The 21,303-nt window shown below is 39.5% G+C and overlaps 1 protein-coding gene across 2 annotated transcripts in view; it reads right to left on the reverse strand.

Annotated features, from left to right (window-relative positions):
- zfhx3 (zinc finger homeobox 3) overlaps nt 1-21,303 on the reverse strand; it is a 321,615-nt gene that overhangs the window by 84,548 nt on the left and 215,764 nt on the right. For both annotated transcript variants that reach the window (XM_037980053.1, XM_017441678.3), the window contains 2 exons: nt 1,506-4,022; nt 767-1,346 (listed from right to left, as the gene is read on the reverse strand). In XM_037980053.1, the coding sequence (XP_037835981.1) occupies nt 767-1,346; nt 1,506-4,007 (3,082 nt within the window). In that variant the 5' untranslated portion in view covers nt 4,008-4,022. The remainder of the gene's footprint in view (nt 1-766; nt 1,347-1,505; nt 4,023-21,303) is intronic.

The following is a 21,303-nucleotide window of genomic DNA, read 5'->3' on the forward strand; positions in this document are numbered from 1 at the left end:
ACAACTACAGCGCAAGTAACTAAAAATACCCACACCTTCCCATTCCCTTTCTGTAATTCTCTTGGTCATCATCTCATTTTGACCTTTCAGTACAGCAGCTGAGTCTTGGGACTGAGGATTACTGTGTGTTTAGCATTTGTTTTAAGTCTTTAGAAATATACAGAGATAACAAAAGATAAGAAATAACAAAAGTGAAACTGTCGCTTTAGCTGTTTTGTCTGTGATTTCTTTGAAATGACAGACTCTGACAAGGTTTACAGGGCCTAGACAATATATTGTACAAACAATATCAAAGAGTTTGCAACATGCTTGTTTATGACAGTTTTAAGCATTCTTTAAAGTGTTACCATTGATAATGCCACTTCATTTTATGGCTACAGCCTATGTAATCATTGTCTTCCTTGTAGTAAGCGTATTGCAACTCACCTCACAAAATAAACAAAATTGCACAAGAGAGTAAAAGAGTTACTCATACCAATAAATTTGTATTTATGTCTTCCAAGAGGAGACAGAAGACAAGCCTGTACAAAGCATGAAGTTGTAACTAGTTCTCAAAATACCTGGCTATGCTTACTGAGGTGTTACACCTTTATTATTTGATCATAAAATAAAATGTACAGTTGCAATATCTAGGTATGGAAAAAGAAAACTGTTGGGAATTAGCAGCCATAAAGGTAAAAAGTAGAGAATGCCAAGGTATAAATTTGTATCTCACAACTTTTTTTTTTAAACTTAGGGACATTTTAAAATCAAGACAGTTGCTTACCAAGTGCAGGGGCCAAGGCAGCCATGCTGGGATCTAGGTGAAAGCTCCCCATTAAGAACTGGGCCTCAGGTCCAGATGGGTCTATCTTGAGGCCTGGTGGAAGGCTCAAGTTCTGGGTCAAATAATATTGGTACAGCTCAGCTTCAGATGGTGATGGCATGGCTCCCAAGCCAAGTCGTCCATGCTGCATCTGAGTCACATTCTGCTGGAGAAGCATCATGTTGTGCATGTGCTTCTCACTGGTCATGTGTATGCGTAGATTTCGTGCCACATTTGTCTCATAGTCACAAACCTCACAACGCCAAGTAGGTTTGCTTTTCGGCTTGGTTGGTGAGGGTGCTCCACATGAAACAGACATATGGGGGGAGGCCTGTGTTGGATGGTGGTGGGGAGTATGATGGCTACTGGCCTGGGTCACTGAGGGCACAGCCACCACTCCTCCTGGGGTATGTCCAAAGACCTGCTCCTGTGCAGAGCCAATGGAACCTCCGTTTTGCAGTGTCTGCATGTTGTTTAGGTGTTTATCCGATTGCATGTGGATACTTAAGTTGCCCTTTGTGGTAGTAGAGTAGTTACACACCTAAAAAAAGAGCAATTTTTTTCTTAAAGTGCAACAAAGTTATAGACCCATAATATTTTAAATACCAGTTTAGATATTATATACATTTAAATGAACAAAAACAAAACATCTGTCCCACACCTAAAAAATTGAGCACTCCCACATTTATTAACTACATACCTCACACCGGAAGGGCTTGTAACCGCAGGTATAGCTTTCTCCACGAGCCAGACGAGGATGACTCTGACCACTGCTGCAGTAAACACAGGAGCCTCCAGAGTCTGGGTGCTTCTCTTTCATATGAGCCTCTAATGTCTGCTGGTACTTATAATGCCAATTGCATTTGGGACACTTTAATGTCTTGCATGAATTGCGTGAATGCATCATGGTCATATGACCACCCAAGGAGCGTGAAGAACCCAAGACTGTATCACATTTAGGGCACTCCACCCCACTTCCTCCACTCCCACCAGAGCCATGGTTTTGTGAACACTCACCCATTCCTGTTATGTCACAGGGGCCCCCTTGGAGAGGGAGGGAGTGACCATGAGATGAAGGGTGGAGGTGATGATGATGGTGGTGCATGTGGTGATGATGCAGAAGGGCTCCATTTTCCTCCTCTCCTTCTGCTGGGGAATCATTTGGTTCTGCAGCTGTGGCACTATCTCGATTGGCACTTTCATCAGCAGCAGCATTGGAGGACAGAGGCGAGGAGGAAGTGCCAGCAGTGTCATCCTCACTCCTTCTGACGGCAGCTGCCGCAATTGCCATGGGAACAGTTGGTCCCTGGCAGTTAAAGCTCAGAGGGAGCTCTGTGGTCCTCCCTCCACCATCTGCAGCTAAACCCTCTTCCTTGACAGAGGAGGAAATGGAAGCAAGGGCTTTGCTGTTGAGTGTGGAACTGACTGCAGAGGTGCAGGCAGAAGGCTGGAGAGTGCTACTAGGCATTAATAAAGGAGATTTGGAATTGCTTTGGTTTGAGACAGTTGGTTCCCCCACGTCACACCCATCGCTGCTACTTGTACCACCACATGCCACTGCAGTGCTTTCTGCCTCCACCTCGTCTTCTTCTTCCCCTAATAACAGTTCCTCCTCTTCTTCTGAGCCTCCCAACTGGTTGGATAGTTGAGCATTGCTTTCATGTCCCTCAGTGCTCCCATCTTCTCCCTTGCAGGACAACCTTTTCCCTGCAGGCTCCTCTGTTCTCCCTCCCTGTTTGGGCAGGGCACTGGAGTCTTTGGCAGAGCCTGAGGATGAGGTGAGAGTGGATGCTTTGGAAATGTTCAGCCCACCTAAAGAGAGAACTGAGCCAAGTGGGGCTTGTTGCTGCTGCTGTTGCTGGAGGCCAGAGTCTGAGTCTTTGTTCAGGAGGGTCTCACTGCCCCCACTACTGCTTCCAGTCTCCAGATGGACACCACTAAATGTGCCATAGAAACTCTGCCCAGAGTTCATAGGGAGCAGAGTAGGTGGCAGAGGACTGCTCTTAGTTTTTGGTTCCAGGAAACTAATAAGGGGCTCTTTGTCCTTCCCAATGCCCTGGATGATAGCAGAAGCATGCTTGTCTCCTAATAGCTGCCGTTCGTCCTCACACAGTGTCATGCGGTGATCATGGACGGCATGAGTGGCAAAAGAACGAGCATAGCCAAACGACAGCTTGCAGAGAAAACACATTAGAATGGGTTTACCCTTGCCATAAAGGGCTAGCCCATCAAATTTGGAAAAATCCACATTGTTGGGAACATCTTTGGATACACAGGACTTCTTGGCAGACCCATCGCTGTTCAGGTAATCCTTGTTGCTTTTGTGCCGCACATCGAAGACACGAAAACTGTGCAGGACAGGGCTGAGGCCTGCCATTGTTGAGGTATTGGGAAAAGCTTGGTCTGAATTACCAAACCACTTCCCAAAAGACGAGGCTATGTGGAAAGTGTTGATGATCTGTGGGTAGACTGAGGATGACGTCCCAGCAGGTTCTCCCGGTTTACTCCCACTTGTGAGAGAGTTTGTGGGAAGCAGGCCGGGTACCATACCTCCACTACTTTGGATCAACTGACTGAGGCTCTCCACAATGTAGGCTGAGCCATCTGGCTGATAGACTATCTCTCCAGCCAGGTTTTCCACATCGCTACTCTCCTCTTCCTCTTCTTCCTCTCCTTCCTCACTCCCACTCTCAGGTGGTCCCTGCTGTTGTGTGGGTTGATGTCGCAAAAGAGTGGGCATGCCCCCTCCACCTGATGCTATTGGCACCCCAGGAAAGGGCTGAAGACTTGGGAAACAGCTGTCAAGCTCCATTTCATCCAAGTCCTCAGATTCGTCCTCCTCTCCACAGCTTACTCCCTCCTGCTCCACTTCTTCAAGACCCTCTCTTCTAGGATGCAGCTGGCCTAAGGGAGAGCTATCTCTGTGGGCCTGGGATAATGTCAGTTTTGACTGCTCCTGATGGGACTGTAGTTCTCTCACCCCGTCATGAGGTGCAATGGAGTTTTGGGGTTGAGATAGGTAAGAAGTGGAGAGGGACAGGGCATCCAGAGATGGGGCCTGGTTGGTGCAAGTAACCTGTGAGCTTGAGTGATTGTTCCAGGACTGTGGTGCTTGTTGCTGCTGGGAGGAGCTGAGCCCATCCTCTGTCCCAGAAACCACGGGAGACTCACAGCTGTCCATGCTGATGCCTACATGAGGCATTCATCGCATCCAGGCCTGCAAAGATACATATTAGAAATTACTGTATTGTAGACACTGCTCACAAGAACACACACAACACATCATTAACCATGCCAAAGTTAGTAACAAATGCATACAGCTTCTAAATATTACTATGCCTATTGTGAAAAAAAATCAAACATTTAAATTATAGAAGTCTTATGCTTGCCTAAAACAGAAAATTAAATGTATGATGCACTAGATGAGAGACAAAACTTTGAGATATAATTGGAAAAATGACACCATGCTCATTACGCTAGATTAGGCACTTAAACACAATACCTGAGACAAGCACTAATAAGCCGTCCATGATTCATCTTCCTGCCATATCACAAAAGTACCATCTTTCATCTTCACCTTCCAAACAACACCCTTAATCTTATATTCTGCAAATCCTACATCCGTTTTTAATTAACTTGTAGTCAGACTAACTAAATAGATCAAATCCCTTCCTTGTGAGATAATTAGATATCGAAAAGCCACCCATCAGCACATCACACATTTACATAACTAGAAGAAAAAGTGAAAATGTGTTGTTAAAAAATATCCTTGAACAGTTTTACTGTTATTACTCCAACTTAAATTGAACTCATCTAGGAAAAATACATCACGTTTGCAATATTGGGATAGATATGTTTTAACACTAAAATGAGCAATAAAAAGCTGAATTTTCTAGGAGCTCAAAATATATAAGCTGGGCTGGGACTTCATTGCAGCTGTGTTTAGATCTTTGCATTCAATAACCTCTACGCTTAGCCTACTTTCAAACACTCTAGTCATCATCTGCCTCTGAAATAATAAATGGGAGCTGAGCTTTCGGGAGCTGACCATGCCCCGAGCATCTGAGAGGCCCAACACAGGCTGCAATTTAGAGTGCAGAAGAGATAAAATGATAGCACAAGATACTGCTGAGCTAATAATTTTATTAAAGGGATGCAGCCAACATTGATTAAAGGGGGCAATCGGGCTGAAGCCAATAACTCTGGGCTGCCCTTTAACCCACCAGTGCTGAATATTACATGAGTAAAGTTTCCCGGCACCAGCTCACTGCCATGTCCCGGTTGATTAGCACATTTACTGCTTGCACTTGATTTATTTACTTATTTTCTTAGAGATGCAAATTTCAGCTGTGATCAGAATGGAGTCTACACCCACAGCCTAACATATTAACCACTGAGGGAGAGCAGAGATTGATAATATCTGTCTGCCTCTTCATGAATGTCTGATGAAACTTACCTCCAGCACAAAATACCTGAAACCTCTCCAACCTACAATCCCTGTCTCTATAAAAATAATGCAGAGCTTTTTTTTTTTAAAAAAGTGCTTGTCTATTTAGCTTTTATTTAAAAAATATATCAAAATTAATCAAAGTAATCAAATTAGGATCAAATAAACAAATACAAATATAACCTCAGTAAAGTAATGGTAATTATTCCAAATCAATAGTATAAAAAAAACAAATAAACAATAAACAAAGTGAATAAACTGAAAAGTCAATATAGTTTTTATGTTATAAATGCACATACATATCTTATAGTAAAATGCCTGATGTGATTGTTTTGTTTAACGCTACCTAATCTTAAAAACCTTTGACTTACTTTTCATATAACATTATGAAATATTGAAGACATCACACAGTTTGTCCTATTACTAAAATTGCTTTATACAGCCAGACATGATCTAAAGATGGCTGCCATATTGAGTGAGGGGTTGCCAGCTCTGCTGATCTGCATGTATTATCAGCTTCATTAATAAGAGACTATGAGCTATTTCACACAAATGGACAGAGGGCTGAAAAAATTGAAGCAAGAAAATAATAAAAGCCACATCAAACACACTGATTCTTTAAACTAAAAATGAGGGGACAAAATGTAGAAAATTAAATGGGAAAAAATGAACACAATGAGGACTGTCTTAAAGAATTGTCTGAGTGGAAAAACATCTCCATGTGAGTGTGGAATATTTCACACTTCCTCTCATCTAACAGCATGTTTCCACCAAATTGCAATAATGGTTTTGACTGTAACTGATAACTGAGCTCATATGCACAACTAGCAATTCCAACTTTTAGTTAACAATGAGCCCCTCTTGGCCTTGGTGAGTGTGAACAACCTGAATACAGTGTGAGCTACTGTACTAAGGGTATGTGGTCATCATTTCCCATAACAGCTCTAAGATACCACATGCAATTAGTGGTAGACAGGATAACACAATGACTCTTGATCAGAGTTAAAGCTCTGAGTTAGCTTGGTGTGTCCACTGCTTACAGAAAACAGGATTGCCCTTTAAAATCAAGATGTTGTAATTCAATAACCTGCAGTGGTTACTGATGAGCAATGGGATTGTCTGGAGTCAGAAAGTCGCAGATGGGCTAACTGATATAAAACTGTTTGTCTCTTGGATGTCTGCCTGACTCAGTGACACCTGTTTAAAGCAGGAAAAGCTTTAATCTCAGGGAGGCACTAAACAAGTACAGGAGACAGACAAAGAGACGCAGTCGAAATAGAGGGGAAGTGGAGGAGGCCGGTGTTTTTGACTGCTGACTGTGTTAATAACCACAAATCAAAATGAAGGAACAGACTGCTGAAGGTGACTACTATTAAGTATTATTAAGTACATATATGTAACACAGCATGTATAAATAAAACTGTTCTTTGGCATACTGACACTAAAACAAGTGATTAAGCCCTGACCCCTGGTGTTGTGTTGAATTGTATTTCTAAATGTGGGCCCACTGAGTTGACAATAAGCAGGCTGTGTGCAGCCAAAACAAGCCTCAGCTGACAATATGAGATAATCACAAGGAAGAAAAGAATGGATTCCTGAGCTGATCTAAGGCAGAGCATGCCGATGCAAAGATCCCGATGGTAGAATTCACACTCTGCTGCCACCTGCCTTCAAAGACTCTGCCAGGGTTACTTTGCTCTTTTTTCTCTCTCTCTTCTTTTTAAAAGACTAGGTTAAACCTTTTGAAAAGGCCTTGGTTATAATGAACAACATTAGAAAGAAGGGCTGTATGTCATTAAGTGGGAATGCAACATGAAAAAAAAATCTTTTTTTTCTTTCATTAGGTGTGATTTACCAGTTAACCAAAGGAGGTGTTAAATCAGAAAAGAAACATCTGATTGTAGGCATGCCTGACCACCTGCGCTGAAGCCTTGGCCTTACCTCCAGAATGTCATAAGGAAACTAAATCTGACTCATATCACAAAAACTATAAGCAGAATTTGGCCCTGATTCTTACTCTTATCTACTTACATGTAAGCAGTAAAATGTAAAAAGCAGTTTACTAATATGCCTTAGCAACCCCTAACACAGTTGTTCCTCCATGATGTAGCATGTCTGTATCTGGTCTTTGAGTCATCCCAGAGCCTGGCCAGCCACCGCAGGGTAAGGGGCGCTTATTGGAAAATCAATGGTGTGAACGCTAAGCAAGTTACAGGAAGATGTGGGAAGGAAGGGTTCTTATTGATAAAGCAGGGGAAGGCTTTTGATGTTGCACTAGGGACATGCTCATTGACGGGGGAACCATTGTAGTCCTCAGGCAGAGTGAAGCCCGGGTTTATCTCCGAGGTTTGTTCCAACTAATCACCAATAAAGACATGCATGCATTGCACTCTTTAACAAAAGCACGCTTTAATGCCTAAGGTGGCTCAGTAAATACAATACAGAGCACACAAAATTAAGAAATCTGTTTCAAACAAGTCTTCGTTGTCCTTTTCAAGTATCTGTCCTCTTCCAAAATTACCTCTTGTCTACTCGGATGATAAAGATTTGACACTGAGGCAGAGCTTTACTGTTGAATTCACATAGATATTCCTAAACACATGTCACATTACAACATAACTATTTTACTGAAAAATAAATTAGTTTGAAGAGGAAGGGGAAAAAACAACTTATTCTGGTAGTTTACTGTCAGAGGATACATTCAGAGTTGAGTGTCAAAAAAATAAAAAACAAAAAAAAGAAACTGTCAAAATGATATGGCATATTTATGTTTATGTCAATGTATGTCATTCCCAACACTGTATTTGTTATAATTATCCATCTCCAACATTGTTTATTATTGTGTCCTGAAAATATTCACTCTGTTGTTCTGCTAATGCAGACATAAGGATGCTCCAACTGCAGGAGGCAAAAAGTCACCTCAGGTCGATGGCACTCAGCCTGTAAACAGGGCTTCCCGTAAAATCAATGATCTTCAGTGGGAGCTATCAGTCTGTGGAACAGAAATAGCTAACGCTGTGTTGAGTCTGAGGCATGTGTGTTTACATGTGCATGTACAGGAGGCTCCTCGTTGACATGTCCTGAAGAATTTTATTTTAGTAGCAGAACTGAGGTCTCTGACATGCAAGTAGCTAAGTTCAGTAGAAGAAAGACATTTACAGATTTTAATATTATAGTTTTCTTTATAAATCAAACTAGTGCTGGAATAAATACATAACTTGCAGTAAAAATAATTCTTCCTGATAATGTTCTAAGGCTGTTAAAGTACTCTGTAGGCAACACTGTTTTAGTCTGACAGCTCTAAATTTTAGGAACCATTTTGCACTAAAATCCTGGCCAAAGAATGCTAAATTTATATTTTTGCTATATCAGTTGCTTTCGCTGTTAATAAACCTAAAACAAAAACTTAAAATGTATTTAATATTTGAAAAAAAAATGTATTTGATCTATTACACAACACTGTCAAACTGTGGTAGTTTAATTCTTCTTGTAGAATGGAAATAAAGTTACGTAAGAGAAAGCAGTGGTGAAATTTCAGCGCACAACTGCAAGTTGCTCATAATCACAAGATAGTCTGATTCAATAATCAAGATTAGAGCACATCTAACATCCAATACCCTGCAGAATTAATACTGCACCAAAGTATTTCCCTAGTTTTAGAGGGTGTGATAGAAACAGCATGCCGGTGTAATTAGAAGTAGTTAATTAGCTGTGGGTTAATTACAAAGTTCTGCAGAGCAATGGTGAAAGACCTGGTGAGGTGGCAAAGCAGAGAGAAGCTGTGAACACACAGCAGGAAGCTCCCTGTCTCCCACCAATTAGCAAACAGCATGACAGGGGGGGTGTCTCTGGTGCACTTCAAGTAAAAATGTAAAAAAAAAAAAAGGTCTAATAAAAAAAAAAAATAGAAGGCAAAAAGCTGTGTGCATGTAAGAAATGTTTTAATTACTGTTTTGTTTAGGGTTTAATAGAAAGAAATCTAAACAAAGCATTTTTCTTCATAAGTCAAGTAAAATTTTTAGTTAAAAATTTACATTCAGGTATCTGAAAAATTTAAAATATAAGAAGTGAGCAAGAATGACTGTACCTGCAACAACACATCTTTTCTGCAGCTTTTCAATCTTTTCTTTTTTGTCTTGTGTGATTTGTTTAGAAAGCTTTGTAATTTATATGCACATAAATTATTCTTGGAATTAAAGTATTGATGTAAAATCAAAGAAGAGCTACTGGGCACAAAGTAATGTTTACCCGCAGGTAACCTAGTGCTCGGAGCACTGGTGTACATTTGCACACAGTAGGGGGTCTGTAAAATTGCAAGAATGGAAGAGACTTTCAGATACTTATCAGCTTGGTTAGATACACATCCTCTATTTCTACTCAATTTTAGACCAACAGACATGGATGTTGAATGATTTGGAATGGTCTGATGTGAAGTCTCACATCCTTTACTGTTTAGTTCTCTCCCTCAGTCTGAAATGCAGAAAGGCTGAGGGGTCAGTCATACATTTTACATTTATCTGTCAGAGACTAATTGTGCATATTGAAATTTTTTCGTAATTAAAAATCCAGTAATAATCCTATACAAAATATTCACAGATAGCTGTGTACAAGAGATCTTCTGTAATGTTTTCACATTATGAGGATAGAAAGATGTTAGATTGAGAAATATAGACTGAGAAGTTGAGATATGGAGCTAGAAAGAAAGCCGGGAAGCTGAAGATGCATGTCCAATGAAAGGTCAGGGACAGAGGGAAAATGTGCTGATCAAATTCTTTCTGCCCCAGGACCTTCATTTCTACTAATTATCAAATCTGCCCCTATTTATATCTGCGGGAAGCAGACGTTCTCTTCAGTGAGGATGGAAGTGAAATCTGCTAACTACAGTGCTTTCAGAGCTCCTCTTGGACTCATTTCATTTTTTTCTGTTGTAACTGAACGAGTGTTGGTAATGTTATTATAAAGAATAGGGGCTGAACACTGTGTGCAGAAGAAAGTAGGCCTACGCAAGGTCAATTGTTGTTACACCCTTTTGTTAGAGGTGGATAACTCATTTGAGCCATTTCAGGAAATGAAAGATTGAAAGATCTCTTGGCTCTGAACAGACACATATATGTGCACATACACACCTTCCTGCAGCATTTCAGCTTATGTTAGGCAACCACAAACACAGTTGTTAAAATGATCAATACCATTGAAATATTAAACCTTAAGAAGCCACAATATTGATTGAGAGTATGGTGTTAAAACGGTTTATTATCACAATTGTGAGCTTTATGTAAATGTTTTGCAGAGCCCCTCAGCTTAGCTTAAAGGGATAGTTTCGTGAAAAGGTTAAAGACAATTAATATCTTACCTGTTGCAGATAGCTTTTTGAATAGCCTCAGAATTAGAAAAATTGAGTTTAATTCTAACTGGATTGACAAATTAACAGCTACTGTGAGCAAAGCTAAGACCAAAGTGAATTGTTTTTGTTTTTAGGACTTATATTTAAGTATCTAACAATGAATGAGTAAAACCAGAGATCTTAAATCTACTTGGATGGATGATTGGCAAGTGAGAACAGGTAAGATGATTAGCATGTGGACAGACATACTTAATTGGTGATCAGTGGAGCTGAGAAAACACACTGTCTGTGAACGTGGACAAACAAAACTAAACTAAAAATGTCAGACTAAACAGGTGCTAAACCATGGTTACCGATACCAAAAAACATTGGTAGAAATAATCTACACAAAAACATACCGATAAAATCTAAAAACACCAAAAAATAACCAACCAAAACAAAAAATGTGACACAATCTGGTCTGAAGAAAACTATTTTTCAAAACTGATGTTCAAAAAAACTCTCCACAGCAAGGTATATACTGTATATATATAAATCCTTTCCCAGAACCCTACTTCAAAAATTAAAAAAGATGGCTGCTTTAATTTGAATCTGAACAACACAAAGACTAAACACAGCTATGTTACTCAAAACAAGAGGTACTAGGGTGAACAAGGAGATAACATTACCATCACCTCAACATCAAGAAATATTTGCAAATGGAGCCCCTGCTAAGCAAGAAAGGAAGCCCCCTAACCTTTTACCATCTACATACGAAAGTACATGCAGAACAGGGCTTGGGAAGCTGTTCTGTGGAATCCTAAAAGACAACAGCATACAACAAACTATTTGAGGATCATGCCGTGACAGACAGATTGGGGACATAGATGACATGTCTATAATGTTGAGCCTTAGCATGTAATCTGGAAAACAAATACCTCAGTAATGACCTGGTCCTGCACCTGGTAAAACACAGGCTTCACAGGCACCTGGAATTAGGCAAATATGCATTACTGAGAATTCTTAAAGAGACAGACTCTATAAATGAAAAGGAGAATTTTAAACATAAATATATGCAGTAACTGTAACTATTCTGTAGAAAAAAAAAAGCAAAATATAAAACCGAGAAAGAAAAATGCAAATCTGCTAAAGAAATTAAAAGTCAAAAATAGCAACTAAAAGTCCAAGCTGGCACGCACAGCACAACTAGGTGGAGTGAGTTAGGGGGAGTGTTCGGTTAAGTGTGTAAACCTGAGTAGGGTGATAAGATCCCTTTTAGAAGGCATGTGAAGGCCAAATGACCAGGAAACTTGAGTAATGTGGGTGAAAGCTGTCTGGGGTGAGAGCAGAGAGGAGGGAAGTCATGCAGTGTTATGTGTGGAAAATGGAAACTCACTATCTCTTTTACACACTTCATACTGAGGAGCAATGTAGTCCCATCCACATGAGCTTGTGTGGGCACATACCACATCATGTGCATGAGTACATATGCAGAAACACACACACTCACATACACACACAAAGAACACAAAAAACATATAAAATCTGAATTAGAGAGTGTCCCTGTGAAACCATTTTGTAGAAGTTATTTTGCTGCAGAAAAAAAAAAAAAAAAAACGCTAATTCTAGAGTATGATATCCTGGATAAATAGAGGGTTGCTTTAAAGACCAGTTGAACCATTCACTCCACACTTCACATTTGCTAAAGTCATTAATGACAAAGATTTAAAAAGGAAAAGCAAAAATCTTTTTAGTACTTTTTATATGGGGCCTGTCCAAAATTCCCATCTGCAAAGATAAAGCTCTAAAACTTGAAAAGTACTACTTCCTTTTCAAACAATAAACCTAATTGGGATGTGTTTTCCATCGCAGATTTTCTCTGAAAGATTAGAGAAGTTAATTTTATAGCAACTAAGAGAAAAACAATATGTTTTGACCCCAAATGTTTTAACACACAGGGAAAAAAGACAGCCAGTATTTAACAATCTCCAAATTCATCCAAGACCCTTTTTATGCAAGAATGGAAAATAAATCAACGTGATCTTTTTTGTTTGTTTGTTTAAATAATAAGGAACCCCACCTTTTTGGACAACAGACTTCTTATACAGGTCGATTTTTTAATTACATTTTTTTATTTTTGAAAACTGGCCTACCCATTTCAACTGAGTGTTCATACTAAGCAACAGAATATAATACAATTTCAAAAAGTCACACGATTGAACTGGATTTCTCACAGCAGGAAGAAATTTCACACATGGAATTCCCAATTTGAAAAAAAAATCCTTCACACATTTGTTTCTTAGGTGAAGTTCAAGATCTTTGAGTATTTCACTGAGCCAAAAAAGAAACCTTAGGAAGACCAGAGCAAGTTTACATGCCAATGGGTTGCTTAATCTTTACACGAGCAGTTTATAAAAACAGAACTCGTGAATCAGATTTTAATGTAATCGTCATCCTAAAACAAGAGCAGAGCTTCCCTTACAGTTTACAAGGACAGATTCCAAGGCAAACTTTGGAAGGTAAAGTGCATTCCTTCTGAGCAAAGCTGGGATGGGGAACTGTCAACAGAGAAAAGGGGGGGAGGAAAACAAAAGAAAAACAACTTGTTAAGCGTATAACAAGGTGGCCTGGAGGGCAATGCTGAAAGACACCTCAGCACTAGACTCTGAAGTGTGCAAAGAACATCAAACAGCATTTCTGTAGCTACGCTGAGCACTGACAAAGCCGACCACAGTGCACAAAGACCCCTGTGTAAAGAGAAATGCTATTGTCATCAGAAATAAACTGAAAAAATTTAACTAAAAGACTAAAATCTTTTTTTGTGTTCTCCTTGTAAGAGTTCCTTCCCATTAAATCTAAATTACAGATTACAGGAAAAACCTAAAAATGAGAGACGACCTCTGCCATAAATTCCAAAACAGTAAAAAAAGTAAGTTAATTCCAAAAGGCAGATACATACATTTATTTTTTTCAAATTATTCCCAAAAGATTATGTCTTTCTCCAAGGAAGACAGTTTACCACAAACTGTGCAAAAAAAAAGCCCAAACAAGTTTACTAAACAGGAGAAGAGGAAAAAGTCTGCCCCACTGTTATAGCACTTGTGATATGACCAATAGCTGGCAAATGGGACAACTACAAATGTCACACACACACTCCAAGTTTAAACTACACTCAACTATCTCATCTGATTAAAGGTAGTATGTCAGTGGCCTGTAACTGTTGGAGACTAGTTTGCAACCTATAAATGTGAGACATTTGTGAGAAAATAGGCAAAGTTTTCTTTGCAGTCTCACTAAATTCTGATTTTGACCAGTTTTTAAATAATTGTTATTTATCATCTGTGTAGTTTTTAGACATGGTCATTTAAAGCTGTAGCCTCAAATATTTTCTGATACAGTAGAGTCTCCAAACAGATGTCAAAATTCAGCTCTAGCACTCTTGAGATGGGTTGGAGATGTGCACAAGAAAATTGAAAAGTGTTTGAGGTTGATTTGAAATCCCAGCAACAACTATTTTAAGACAGAAATTGAATCAAGAGCCAAGAGGTAGTCATACACATAGTGGTAGGGCTAGTAGAAGGAAATGGGATTTACCTGGAGTGAAAGGAAAAGTCTGGGAGAGGCAAAAGCTAGGGGGATATTTTGAGAATTGTGCAGTGTTAATAAGTTTGTCCCATTCCTCCCCTCTCCCAGCTGGGTCTGAGTGTTGTGATTGCTACAGTGTTTAGAACTATATTTGAGAAAGAACAGTCTCCTGTGCCTCATCTCTACACACACTGCAGCCCTTGTTCATCTACTTTAATGAAATGGCCACATGCCTCCTCTCATCCCAAAGTCGCTTACTAGCTGTAGCACCTGGTAGATATAAATCAGTCCCAGTGAGCTGTATTTGGGAAGTGAGACATTAGGCATGACATAGGCTGTCAAAGTTCACATTGCACCGACCACAACATCTAGTTGAACCACTCCGGAACAGATCCAAGACCAAGAAGCAGGTCTACTATCGGCCTCTTATCTTTTGCCTCCCAGCCCTGCATGACATGGTTGCCACATCTGGGCCCCAGCTGGGAAGCCTGCTGTGCACAGCATAGTCCAACTAAGACTAGGTTGTGAAGTACTGGAGCACCCATGTACCAGTACTGGTTTTATGGTAAGACTCCTATTTTAATAAACCAAAATCAGTGACCCTTTAAATGAGTGCTGTTTGCTGGCACTTATCTTTGGGACTTCTTATCAGTGAGCTGTGAGGGGTTTGTGGGCATTCTTACAGTTTTTTTTTAAAGTGGTGCAGGTTCTATTTCTGAGCAAGTAGATAAAAGCAGCTGAGCATCTACTATGTGTTATGCCCATAGAGTCTGTGTGTGTTTGCGAGTGGAATTTCAGTCACGTGAGCCTGGGATCTGAGGGCCAATTGCTGCAAGCGAACCCACACATTCCTCAGAGGACAGGCACAGATCTTAAGCACTTGGGCGTTTGTAGGTTTGTATCAACTTGGACATAAGCATGCATGATCACATCAATCTAACCAAAGCTGCAGTTTTGGGCCACTGAATCAAAATCTAAATAATCAATATTGTATTCAGAATATACATTGTATGTATAGAATAATACCTTACACAAAAAGTTGCTAAAGAATAAAAAAATACTGCTCACAAATAAATAGATAAATTAGGTTAATGAGGCTAATAAATGCTATTTTATCATTTAAAATGTGTTGGCATTGCAGAAAGACTTAGCTAGATATTAACATTTAAAATGAAGGTGGTACAGGGGGTTTAATTTAAATAAATAAATAGAAAAAAAATTGACTTGAGGGACTGTACAAATAACCAGGTTCAACTGAAAATTGCATTATTACACTGACACTACAACCCACAACGCTATCATTTACACTGCTGAGTAATTAGCCTGAGGTTCACGGTGTTCCAGTCAATGACAAATGTTTCTCACTTGGCAAAAACATGTAACAGAAAAACAAAAATACATAGATTCAACCTTTTGGAATAAGCACAAGGGGAAAAAAACATAACAGTGTGTGATGTACTGAATACAGGTGAAAGATTTACTATAGATGAGTTTTAGTAGAAATCAGCAGATGTGACACTAAATATAAGAAAGAAGATCCAAATGCTGACATTTGCTGAATTATTTTGTTTGATGCATACTTCATTAGGAACTGGGAATATTTAACACCAGTACACCCATGTATATACATGCATTTGCAAACTGATTTTACATTACAGGATATAAGAGGCAGATAAGACAAAACAGAGGCCAAAGGTGTCCTCAAACAAACATAGTGATGATAAAGACTTTTTATATTTTAAAATGTGAATTAAGTCTTGGTGTGAAGCAATGAATTTCTACTTAGGTAGCCATGCTAGAGTACTGGTCATCACACAGTTGTAACACATCCCAGCTGAAATTAGAAATAAAGCCAGGGGGTGAGGGAAACAGACGTTTGTATATGCAAAACATTAACAAAACTTAAAATATGCCTCATAATATTGATGGAAACAAACGTTATAATATTAATGAACAACAATGGGAAAAACCCTCTCATTCATGTAAGCATGAACAAACTTGCTCATCCACTTTTTGCGGACACCTCCTTGAACATACACACAGGAAAAAAAACATGTCAGCAAGGAGGTGAGAATTACAGCAGGGCCAACTGGCTCACCCTGAAAGTTCAAGTTGAGTGCTACTACAAATTACAAGTTGACAGCTTTAACTGTCCCTGGAATGTGTCTCTTACAATGTATGTGCATGTTGTGGTTTGCTAAAGCAAATGCTTCCAGACAGCTGTTCTGGATAAGGTATTTACAAGCAACAATTATAATACATACACACAAAGAACAACAACAAAAGTAAATCTCCTTTAAACTGCACTGAACAGAAAGTGGCTCAAATCAGAAATGTTTCTTTAGACACGATCCTCTGCCCCTTGCCTTATGAACATCTCTATATTTGAGCTGTGAAAATACAAAGTGATAGTGGAAGGTAAAATGAAGGGGTGATTAACTGGTTCATAATTGGGAAGAAAAACAACTTAAATGAAACCCATAGATGTGCATTTTTTATTTTTATTTATTTATTAATTTATGGGGGGCGCAGTGTTTTGCCCTTCTGAAAAGTTATAAGACAGTGTGTTAGGTTTCCGCAAGAGGCTACATGAGAATTAGTTGTGGTGGGTATGCAACACTTCAACAGGCTGGAGCCCCCAATATTAAAAGGTGTGATTAGGTTGTTAAAACTACATGAAAGGCATTGAAGTGAAACCTGAGCACAAGAAAAGTGCAACCAGAGTTAAATATTATATGCATACATGTATAAAAAACGAAAAACAATACACATGCATGCTCAGCATACAACCTCACGTCCAATGGTAACTTTGCAGCGTGTTGGTAGTAGGAAATTTGCAGCTCAACATTTTCACATGGTTCACATGGTGGATCAATATGATCAATGTGCTCATGGTCCACCTAGCCAATACCACACCTCTCCCAATCAATGTAATGGGGGCTGAGTGTTAATTGGGACAGAGTAAAAAGAAGGGTGGGTGATGGAGCACAATGTGCTTTTTGCAGAAGCATCAAAAACGCTGTACAGGGTCATGATAAAAGCTGGCTAATGTTGACAGGGTGACCGCTTGTTTAATTGATTGGTTAAGATCTTCTTTATGCAACAAATAGAAATTGTGAAATACAAGTGCTAACAAAAAGAAGAAGGTGTTTGAGAGAACATTTGTTCTGACCATCACCATATGATTATCATTTATTAGCCTGCAGTTGTGTGAGAGCAGTCTTGTGTTACCATCTTTGGCAGGTAATCAAAAACTACTCATAAAATACACAACCTAATTTTTTTTCATGACATGTTCACATGTAAGGTTATATTTTAGACTGTAGTAATTCTGAGCAAGTTAGAAAAATGCTTCAAGTGCAAATGTTTTGCTTTAAAAAGTACAGCAAAGAATGCAAGGAGAAAGTTCACCAGACACTAAGCTCAGTCATGCTCACCAAGCGTTAAAGAATAGAGCCCTTCACATCCTGCTTTAAACAGGACGTTAGTATCTACTTCAAAGACAAAGCAGATCAACTCAGCAGCAATGCCTCCAGTTTGTTTGGGGGAAAACAAGTGCTAAAAATGGCAAAGAAAAGTAAATCTACATTTTAAAGTAGAAAGTTGCTTTTGCTTGTAGAGTCGTTCAGATGTGATGCATCATACACTGTTAAAAATAAGGCTGCCTTTTTCAAGCATTTAAAGCATCCGTTTCACATCATGCATCTTTTGATGGTAATCTTGGAAAACTTAAAGTAAAGAAATGAACAAATTAAACAAGAACAGAGCACAAACAGAGACAGCAAGAGAGGAGGTAGACAGAGAGGCAATGCAGAGTCAACTGTTTACCCAGTGTGTTAAGTGTATGCTTGTTTATTTCTGATGAGAAGTTGCAGCTGACAACTAAAAAAGTATGTAAAGCTCAGGAAAACCTGCCTGACAGATATTCTGTCTGTCAGCTAAATGGAAGTAGGAAATGATGGTAGGGGAAACAGCCTCCACCAAAGTAAAGCCTGCTTCCCCTGTGCTGCCTGTTGTTTTACACTGTTTATATAGGGCACTGGGTTCGGCAAAATGGCATCCAGCCCAGAAAACTGCTACACCACACAAGGCAACACGAGGTTCCACTATTTGTGTGAAGGTTCTGCATTCTGACAATGAAAAATAGACTGTTGGCATTTTTTCTACAATGTTGTTGCATAAATGATTAGACACTAATAAACTATTTACATTTCAATCTTATACTAACCATAGGGGAAAAAAAGCTTCCTTTTGAAATACCTATCTAAACATTTTCCATCCTTTAGTACAATTTGGTGAAGATTCACATTTTTTTCTTGCTCTGCCAAATTTGCTGACACAATGAACACAACTGGGTCAGAGGAAGGTCTAAAGTCAGGACACAATCAGTTCAAAAACATAGTGCCCCTCTGTTACACCCTGGCCTAGCTCTAGCCTCTAAATTACCTAAGACGATGCAAGTAGGAGGGGGCTGGGAGAGGAACAGGCCTACTTCAGCTCTGCACTTAGGCCAGTCCATGAGTAGGTCAAGACCTCACCATTAAGGAGCAGGTCAAAGCCACATAACTCTTTTAGCTAAGGTAAGGGTCACTGTGATGCTCCGTCCAGCCAGGGTCAATCTGAGGTTTCTGACCACTGAGGTTCATGGCAATACAATAAAGTAATCAATCTGGGTGCTGGACCCTGGTCTCTAATATACTCCCAGGTTGGACAAGGTCACCACCTGTTCACTGGCCTCTCCTTGGACTCTCCTGAAAGATCTAGGGCTTGAATGGCACCGTACTGATCAGAAACCATAAATTTATTTCAGAATCTTTGAACAGCCAGGATCAAAACTTTGATTCTAAAAAGGCTTTATTGTACCAAGTGATGAGTACTGATCACAAGAAAACTGAAAGGATAAATATTATAAATATAGAGTAGTACAATGCTTATAGTTTTTCTGTTAATGTTTATTTATCTTTGTAGCAACTTTTCAAATGGTAAATGGTCTGCACGATTATAGTGTCTTTTTAACCTCTCCAGGTTCTGCAAAGCACTTTACAATATTTTTCATTCAGCCATTCACAAAAACACAGTGCTTTCTTTTATATATTTTTTACACAATATATAAAGACCTTTTACATTCTCACTCATACACTGATAAGCATAACAAAAGCAGTGGAGGGCTCAGTGTCTTGCCCCAAAACACTTCAGCATGATACAGGGACTGGGGATCAAACTCTCAAGCCTCTGAATGACAGACAACCTCCTTACCACTGGACTAAAGCCGGCCAAATGTAAATGACAGCTTTTACATAACATCCACATTTTTAGTAAAATTGTAACTGCAATGAGCTTAAACTTTTCACAGAGGATAGCTATTGTGTCTTTATCAGAGTTCAAATTTAACAAATGACATGGATGATTATCAATTTGAGTTTCATTCTTTTTATATATATGGTTTTTATCTACTGCACAAACCAAATGTTTAAAAGTTGCTTGAAAGGGATGCATTACTCTCGCCACTTCCGATTACACCTTCTAATTGCTTTAAGTTTCCTTTCCCCTCTCTGTTCTTCTCTCTTTGCCCTCTCATGCTTGCCATGAATGGAGGTAGACAGTATCCTTGGCGACTGGTCTGGTAGGATGAGGCAGCAATTAATTCTTGGCTGCCCTCCCTTTCTGCTTAAAGTCAGGTGTAGGGTTTCCAACAACTCCAGCTGGCTTGTTGCAATGGTGATCTCAGTGCAGGGTCAGAGTTCCATGCAGGTGAACTAACCTCGTCTCCTGTCCCTTAAAGCCCTTATCAGTCTCCAAGTAGTGCTACCAACACCCCTACATCTTCACTAGAGTTTACCCTTTCTTGCTCAAATTCCACTCAACCATTAAGTCTCACACTATTTCCTGGCTGACAGTCACTGCACTTAGTCTCACAGAGAAACATAAAACTACTGTGATAAGATCAGAAATGCAATCTAACAAACTAATGAAACAGTGCAGTACTGTTTGCCCAAATCTCTGGTGTAAAAATGCAGTCTTATTTCTGAGCATATGCATGTTTATAATATGAGACAAGAATGGTACTTTGACTCATTTTGTATTTCCTTCTCCTTTCTTCCTTCATTTTTTTCCCCTCAAGTCAGCAACATGACATATTGTTAGGCAGTATAATCAGTATCCTATTTGCATACATCTCCTTTATTTTATTGATTGCTACTCATTCATTAGAATTCAGGGTATATAATTAATGACCAACCCCCTGGTGCCACACCCTGGGGACTGCTAATTCCACTGCATGCCAAAGGGATTTCAGCATAGGGCACAAGTGGGCTTGTCACAATGGGCACTGGGCCAGTATCAGTGCTGGTCCCTTCTCTGCCTCCGGCTGTCCTTGGTCCCACTCAGCCCCTTTAACAAGGAGAGCCTTCCTGGGCCTCGTTAACTAAAAGGACAATTATCTTGAGAACAATGATGCTTTTCACTGGGACTGTTGTCATTAATGCAGTAGATCTGGTTACAGCAGCCAGCTTCAGCTAATTAATGAATGCTGTCTGTGAACTCTCATTGCTTCTTAATTATGTAAGAATCATATAAAAATGCAGCAGAATTATTTTTGGAGGGAGAGTTTATCATGCCTTTTGTTTTAAATTATTGATTCTCTTTCTTTGTATGACCAGATGCCAACCACTTAGCTGCACACCACTTAGTTAACAATACACCTCAGTTTTTCTGTTGAATTTCACTCGCTACAATCATACAGCTTTTCTTGCTATAAACACGACCCAACAAAAAAAACTTTCTCGCCATATAAAACATTTTCTGATTATAAATCACTGCCTAGCTGACGGATGCAATGAATACTGTGGGAACAGTTGCTTTTCAAAAAGACAGCTGACTCTTTCCAAGGAACCTGATGACCTTTTACAAGGCGGAGGGCTGTTAGTCACCAGTCACTCAGCACTGACTGACAACACAGGGAAAACTGAATGAGAGAGATGTGTGTGTGCGCGTGTGTGTTTGTGTGACAGCAAGAGTGAAAGAAAGGTATAGAGGCCAGACAGATCTAGCTGTGTAAGATCCTTTTGAATTATTCTTTAGCTACAACTGAAAGACCAACTCACAAGTGCAAAGGTTAAGATGGCATATAAGCCCATTCAAAGC

The sequence above is a fragment of the Kryptolebias marmoratus genome, linkage group LG15 (genome assembly GCF_001649575.2).
Source record: "Kryptolebias marmoratus isolate JLee-2015 linkage group LG15, ASM164957v2, whole genome shotgun sequence".
NCBI classification, from domain to species: Eukaryota; Metazoa; Chordata; class Actinopteri; order Cyprinodontiformes; family Rivulidae; genus Kryptolebias; species Kryptolebias marmoratus.